We start from the raw sequence: 7,859 nt of genomic DNA on the forward strand, positions 1-7,859 counted from the left end.
GCTGGCAACACCTATTAGAAGGTGACAGATTTTAATCAATTTAATTCCCACTACACATACAAAGATGAAAAAAGTAGTGAAATAACTTTCATCATCATGTATGGCATATTGTTTTTAATTCTGCATGCACCTATTCCTGTACGACAATGGAACAAGACTTGGAAGTCACCGTATTTATGAAAAAAAAAAAACCAAAACATTAGAAAGATGGGAGTATGCACCACTTGTGTCCTCACTTCAACACTAAAATATTCAGTGTGAAATAAAAGCTTTCCTGATTTTATGTGAAATACCTTGCACACCCCAGATGCAACAGGGCAAAAGAGCGTTGTCTTATCCTCCATTTTCATAGGTACTCAAGGGGTTGTATAAGGTCTCACAGGAAAAGAGAGACTAGGCAAGTGACTATGCAAAAATAACGATCTACAAGTATTTTAACCAACTATTAATCATATTCAATTCAATTTACTAACCCTTTATTATATTTGGGTTGAATTAGAAGCTTCTGAAATATGCCGTTTTTACAGAGTATCCAAAAAAACATGGAGTTGAAACTCAAGAGGCCTAGCCAAGGCTTCCAGTTATGTGGCCTCTCTCTATAAAGCAAAATATATAGAAAGATCCCTATAGAAGTCCGTAAGTTCAACAACAGGTTCAAAGATTCGTGCAAATCTGCCTTGCACACACAAGAAAATACACGGTCCTGCACTTCTGCCAATGGGAAGGGTGAGGCCTGGCATCAGACAGACACGGGGAGTCACTGGCTCTGTGCTGCTCTAAGGTTAGCACGGCACTTGAGCTCCAAGCTCCAAAATCTGCAGATCAGACTCGTTCATATGTGAGGGGGGGACACATGCCTTTCAAAAAAGAAAAGCCTGGTAGGGGAAGGAAAACCTGCAGGAGCCTGGCTCTCACTTCTGTTCTGCTCCCTTAGTTGTACGAGTGGCAAGCGCTCAAGTAGTCTGGGCTCTGCAAACTTAATCAAGGACTACAGATAAGATACATCCAGTGAGACCGAAATCTTGGAGGATGCTTAAATACGTAAGGAGTCTGGACAAAGAGCAGAGCACTGAAACGTCATATTCAGCCGGTGCCTGGCAGAATAGGTAGACTGCTAACACAGAGCACCTTACAGGGGCTAAAATCTACCCCTACAAAAATGCAGATGGCAGGCAGTTCTCTTTATAAATTCAATTTCCAATGCATTCTTTAAAATTTACCTTAGAAGAGATAGGGGATTAAATTTTTTGCATCCTTTATTAATTTCCAAGCATGGAAATGGATCTGAAAGAAATATACAACACATAAATAAGGACAGCTCATTAGACAGCATGCTTGATTGTTCAACCTTGAGAAAGGCTGAAAATTTTCAATTCTTTGTTGTTTTTTTCTTTCATGCAAGCTGAAATGATCTACAAGCTCTAGACAACCCCCTTCCCTACTTTGTTTTTAAAAGGACAAAGTGCCTACTTCTACACTTGAAATTCCCCGCCGTACACTCTAAGTACTTCATGAGTTTCCCCCCCGCCCGCCATCCCCACTCTGTTGGCACGTTGGCACAATGGTAGGATAACAAACACCAGATTCCAAAAACCATTCAAAGGTTTGGGGTAGCTTTTAAAAATAAATAAAACTATTTAGTCAGAGACTAGGGCTGGGTTGATTGTGGGGTTTTTTTTGTGGATAAATTATAACACAAATCCATAAATATGATCACATTCAATTTCCTAAAAATCTATACAAATACAAGTAACACCACTTCCCTTGTAATGCATGGATTTCAAGTAATTACACAAAGCCTTTCACGTACAAATTACACAAAATTACAGACGTATGTGCAGTAACACATCGGGGACAATGCAATACTTCTGACTACTTGATGGTCCAAAAATAATGAAAGTAATTCAAAAAAAGCTAGTTTTCAGTTTAATTGTTGGAGTGGAATGTACTGTGGGTGGTGGTTGCCTAGCAGCTGCTTTTGCTTTGCTGGCCTGGCTTGCTCGGACTGCAGTTTCTAGTCGTGTTTTTAATTCAGGAGCAGCTCCCATTACTGTCTTGAAAGCATGTGGGTAAAGTGGGCCAATGTGCATTAGATTCTGAAGTGCAAACTCGTGAAGATCCTTTGATGCTGTGGATGCAGAAGCAAAGGCGTTTTCATTCAGTAAATAGGAGATCAGAGTGGGGACGAGGAGGGCAAGCAACTGGACTCCTAAAAGTGAAAGGAGAAAAAGAGTCTGCAGTAACCGCATCAGAGAAGAAAACAAAAGAAAATTCATTTTATCAATTACTAGACTGCTAAGGGTACTGTCAATTCTTAAAACACAACTAAACACTGTAATTAAAAATATGCTCAAATAAAAAACAACTGAAATGTAGTTGGCTGCCTGCCTTTCTGTCACTTAACTCTTTCTTAGCAGAACTGTGTTTCAGATTTATTACTGTACATCGCAGTTATTTTGTTCCTGACACTTCTTTAAAGATGCCTTTGCACCACCTGAGTGCACAGCATTGATGAGAGATACGACAGGCACTCCGCATCTTCAGTATTAAAGGATTTCAAAACACTTCTCATCTCAGGCTCGCAGAAACGTTATTCAACTGAATCCGGGTATCAGCCTCCCCACTGAGCACCACAGAACTGCTACTAGTGAGCAAGCGATCACAAAGAGTCAGGAACAGTGACCTGCTATGTTACTCCATTCTAGATGATTCCCATCCAAGAACTAGCCCTGCAGCTGTACGTGGGCTGGCACGACTTAATGAGGCCACAGTCCAAAATGGCACAGGGATCAAAAGGTTTATCTTCCGAACAAAAAAGCAAGCTGAACTTAAGCAACAGGGCGAGTTTCTGTATTTAGCAAGGATACAAGTATGAGCCTGAAAAGTGCAACATGTTGACCATAAACTTTAGGCTCAAAGAACTTGAACATTAATGGTAACTCATCTCAAATTTTGTAGGTTACCAGAGTATTAATGATCCTCCCCTAAAGCTTTTGACTAAATTCATACTCATGGGGTGACTGTCTCCAGCCAGCAGTAGCAAAAAACAGATGTTTCGTTTCCTTGTTCATGTGCCAGAAGCAGAATGGGGCTCAAGAAAACACGTATTTAGTCTTTTATCATCAACAAAGAGAAATACCAACAGGGAATATGTTAGGGAAAAAAACCCAACCAAAAACCAAACCCCCACAAAAGCAACAGCAGTATTTTTACAAGAAACTTTATCAGCACTTAAAGCCAAATGTCTGCAGAGCAAGTCTTCAGGAAACACATTGTTTCAGTTAGAGAATAACTGAACTTAAACTATAGATACTGTATTCTATCTACTGAAGCAAACAGGAGGCTCCATCTTCCATCAAGATATTCTGACCAGTACAATTCAATTTATTGGGCTTTCTAGATAAACTTTGTTGAGCTGGTAGAAGCAACCTGATAAAAGTGATGAGTCTGCTAAAATAAATAAAAGTTAACAATGGAAAAAAGTAAATTTAAACAGTGTGAACTGCTCATTTCCAAACAGAAGAGAACATCACACACTACTGCAGCTTATGTTTAGATTTTTTTTTTTTTTTCCCCCCACTGCAATCACCAGAAATGCAAAGGCTTTGAGCAACCTGGTCTAGTGGAAGGCAGGGGGGTTGGAACTAGATGGTCTTTAAGGTCCCTTCCAACCCAAACCAGTCTGTGATTCTATATCGAACTGTATGTGCTATATAAGCCCATGTATACAACAGTTCTACTACTGGAATTACAGAGGCATGTAGCACAGACATGGTCGATTTTGTGTCTATATGCCATCAAGTTCCTAATTGCAAGTTTTCTAACGTATTGGCATTGCACATTTCTCTAGAAAAACTAAATACTTACTATTTTGCTCCTCACCAAGGGCAACCAATGTTTCAAGGACTTTAATTCCTTCCTGGACTGCTAACAGCTCCAGGCTGTTGTTTGGGCGGCTCCTTTCCACAGCTTTCAACTTCTCCACCATGATAGGGGCCAGTGAATGAATGTATGGAGTTGACAGGGCACGATTGGTGTGTTGGAACACAGAAAGCAGAAGCTGGTAACACTTGGCTTGAACCTAATCAAATCAAGATAAATACATTGTCCTCAAAGTTGTTTGTTAACTCATGGAATTCTAATAACTTCTGTTATCTATGTATGTAAGATACATGTGATAGATAAAAAAAAAAAAGACAACTAAAGTGGTAGGAAACTTGCTGAATAAGAGGAAAATAGCAACACAGCTCATCTACTAAAATAATATTAGCTCAGTTGTCAATAAAAGAAGGGCCTGTTAGGAAGAACATGTAGGCACTAAATAGCAGTAACAATTATGAACTCAGAGAAAATCAGAGTTAATGTCATACAAGTCAGTCACAGAGGGCCGCAGAGAACTACATTGTGAAGTCTCAGAACAACCAGAACTAACAGTAGATGTATCTACTGCATCTCAGATGTATATATCTGCAAAATCATGAAATGCTATTCCGATCTTAGAAGGGTGAAACAGCCCACAAAAATGACTGAGATCAAAGCGATCTTACTGCTCTAACACGAGCCAAGGCTGTAGCCAAAAGTGTCAGGCCTGTCCATCCTGCCTTCCATTCTCCATCTTGTGCTGGTAGTAGCATAGGCGTATACGTGTAGCCATACAGTGAGCTGGATCACAGAACCCTCTCCTTCTCTTTTCTTTTCCCCTCTTCTCTGGAAAGCAGAGGTGATTGAAGTCCATGTTTGGGAAAATGCCTCATTGATGACCATGTTTAGACGAACTTACGAATGCATTTGATTTGGGTGTACAAAGATCGCCCTCCAAAACCCCACAAAAATAACCCAGAGCTTTTGAAAAGGTAAGGCCACACAACAAATCTGAGGATTAAACATTGCTCATGCTTTCAAACTACACTCAGGTCCTAACAGGATGAGTTATTGAGCACATGTTAAACAGAAACACTCTAGAGGAAGTATTATTGAACATAACGATCTATGAGGAGATCCATGGATGATTGGAAACACAGATGTATAAATAAAAACACTGAACAAAAATGATAGATAATAAAAACTAATAGTAAGAAAATAAAAGATATGCAGCTCATGTCACTTCATTCACTAGTATATGGCTGCAAGTTTTCTATATAATACATTTTTTCAGGCCTGAAGTAATAACACTTCTTCTAATACAGAGCTTCACAGAATATTTTCTTCTAATGCCTTACTTAGCATCATTTTTGACTTGTTTCAACAAATTATTCCTCTATTTCTCCATATCATTCTAAATAATTCCCTTCCCTTTCTGTCTACATTCTTTAAACTTTACTTCTTATTAGCTCTTAGATTATTGGCCTTCAAAATAAGGAGCAAATTTCTCTTTTTTTTTCATGCATGCTTAATTCCATTAAGAGTCCTATATGACTGCATCTGACAGCAGAATTTCATCCAAGCTTCTTTTATTCCATCTATGTAATAGAAGACTTTTCACTGTTCTGCATTCACAAAAGCCTACAAAAACTACTGTGAGGTAAAATCAGGGCTTATTCCAAGCACATAATGCACACTCATGTAAAACTTACCCGTCAGCATTGAGAGACAAGGGTCTCAGCTGAGTTCCCTTGTTGGAGGCAAAACGAAACTGAGCTCACCACCCTCCTGGTTATCACTCTACGTGATACCCAACCTTTCAGACTTTTGCAGGTGGCAATAGTTACAAAAATACTCCTGTATTTCTTATGAGGCAGCAGTATTTGTTCAGAAGAGTTTTCTCCATAATCGGTTCAGTGCTCTCAGTTCCATCAGTATAACACTTTTATCAAAGTAGGTGTCTCGTTACTGACTCCAACAAGGAGTGGGTTTTATTTAAACAAAAATTAGAAGGGACGCACAACAAGTATTACGGAGTACATGTTCTGCACATCAGTGAGGAGAGTGGACACGATCTGGCTGCTGTCAAAGCACGCTCTGAATTACAAAAATAGTGGTAAGTTCCAGCCCACTGACAGCTCACCATCAGGGTGGTGGGCAAAGATGTGCTTCTCTCACCATTCATGTGTTTGTACAGAGCTGACAAAGAGTATGACGTGAAAGCTTCTGCTTAATACAACGGACATTTCCATTCACACACTACAATTTCAAGTAGCTTTCCACCTGAAGTCAGGCTTCAGAATCAACCGAATTTTATGTCCATGCTGGAAAACACCAGCCCTGCTGCAGAGAAGAACTATCAATCAGAGCAGGATTTTAAATGCCTCACTGTGACCCTAAACACATCAACATTTTTTGCGTGCTTTCCTCCTCAGGAATCTCTGCAGCACTCGCTTGTGGAAACACTACAGATTTTTCCCTTTAGTTCCCACCCGCAGACTGGCATACTCACTCGAACAAGCTGATGTATATACACGTCTGGAACGGTTCAGCTTAACTATACGGCACATTAGCCTGCCTGAACAAAGTCAGCCTGCAACTTTTCAGTTTCCCTCTTTAGTGAGAAAATAATTTAGAAGGTAATTCATAAAGACAAAGGGCAGAAGTGAAATCGGGAGACAGGTGATTCACAATTTGTAGATGTTCTGATGGCGACCACAAAAATTACATTTTTGCACTCAAACTAAGTTTTGCATGAACGTGTAAAATAAGCACAGGTTTTGCACAAAAAACCATGAAATTCATCAGAAAAGTGGGCTGCAATTTTGTCTCAGAAAAAAACAGTTTGTGTTATAAAAGATCAGCGCTAATGTAGAAATGTCACCGCTCTCTTGCAACCAACCTTTTTGTTTGATAAAATTTCACGCGTCAAAAGATTTTTTTCCTTTTAAAAAGCTGCAAGTCAAGAAGCTGGCACAAGGCCATGAATACACGTTATCTAAAAGCATTTAGTTTGCGTTATTTTCTCATGGAAGAGTTTCTACAGCACACTGCTGAAAATTCTATTTAATTTGACAAGCAGTACTTGTCTCTGAAGTAAAGGCATCACAAAGCATTTAGGAAACACAGTAAATATATCACAATGAGTTTTTCTCAGCTATGTATCATTCGCATTCCAATAGCAAGATCTTACCCAAGGATCACAGGAATTTAATGCACTTTTAAATCTGTTCATACATCCGTTTTGTAAAGACTGCACTCCAATTATTTCAGTGCTTGCTGACCAAAGGAAGAGCGCAATAGCTGTAAGTATGCTTACTTCATCAAGAACAGGCTCACAGGCTTCTGAAAAACGAAAACAAACACACGGTTAGGTTACTCTAAAAAGGGTTTAGAATTTGTTTAGTTAAGCCCACAAAGAAGAAATAAATGTACTTGATACTATTTGCACCTGCATACAAATATGCATCTACTTATTACAGAATCACTTCATCATTTCTGTGACTGACATCACACAGTCACTGACTGTGACTGACAAAAAGCTGAGCAACTCTATTCTCATAGATGTTTTAATAAAGCCAAACTTTATGAAACTTAAATACCAAGGGGGGGGGAAAAAAAAAAAAAATCACTCACACTTTCTCTGACCAAGTAATTGGTTTTTTTGTTTTCAATGTGTAAACAAAAGAGGAAAAATGTATTTTCTAAATCCTTTCCCAATAAAAATATACTCTTCTTTTTTTTTAATTCTCTTCTGCTGATACAGCAGAGTAAGAAACTGACATCCAGCATGGCAACAACTTTTACTTACCGTGAGGCTACACATAACAGACTAGCTGATCTGACCTGTCACCAATAAGAACAGTCCCACTTCAACCTTTCCTGACTTTCAAATAGTCTGCATTTGCCATTGTCATCCTTTTTTTCCCTGCACAGGCTCTGTCTCCACAGATCTCATTCGTGAATTTACATCAACAGGAAAAAAAATTATATTTATA

At 39.0% G+C, this 7,859-nt stretch overlaps 1 protein-coding gene across 1 annotated transcript; it reads right to left on the reverse strand.

Moving 5' to 3' along the window:
• Window positions 1-1,674: 1,674 nt before the first annotated feature.
• Window positions 1,675-7,201, reverse strand: LOC104511160 (HEAT repeat-containing protein 5B-like). Its single transcript, XM_010153656.1, has 3 exons — window positions 7,055-7,201; window positions 3,868-4,081; window positions 1,675-2,209 (listed from the first exon to the last, which is right to left on the reverse strand). Exons 1-3 carry the CDS (start codon window positions 7,094-7,096, stop codon window positions 1,905-1,907), a joined length of 561 nt encoding a protein of 186 aa, XP_010151958.1. The 5' UTR covers window positions 7,097-7,201; the 3' UTR covers window positions 1,675-1,904.
• Between the last annotated feature and the right edge of the window lie 658 nt (window positions 7,202-7,859).

This window comes from Eurypyga helias, unplaced genomic scaffold, assembly GCF_000690775.1.
Source record: "Eurypyga helias isolate BGI_N326 unplaced genomic scaffold, ASM69077v1 Scaffold27026, whole genome shotgun sequence".
NCBI classification, from domain to species: Eukaryota; Metazoa; Chordata; class Aves; order Eurypygiformes; family Eurypygidae; genus Eurypyga; species Eurypyga helias.

Coding starts and splice junctions, on each gene's coding strand:
- LOC104511160 (XM_010153656.1), bottom strand. CDS start 7,096: ATGAACAGATTTAAAAGTGCATTAAATTCCTGTGATCCTTGG. Junction 4,082..7,054: donor TAAATTCCTGTGATCCTTGG/GTAAGATCTTGC, acceptor TGATTTGATTAG/GTTCAAGCCAAGTGTTACCA. Junction 2,210..3,867: donor CCTTGGTGAGGAGCAAAATA/GTAAGTATTTAG, acceptor TTTCACTTTTAG/GAGTCCAGTTGCTTGCCCTC.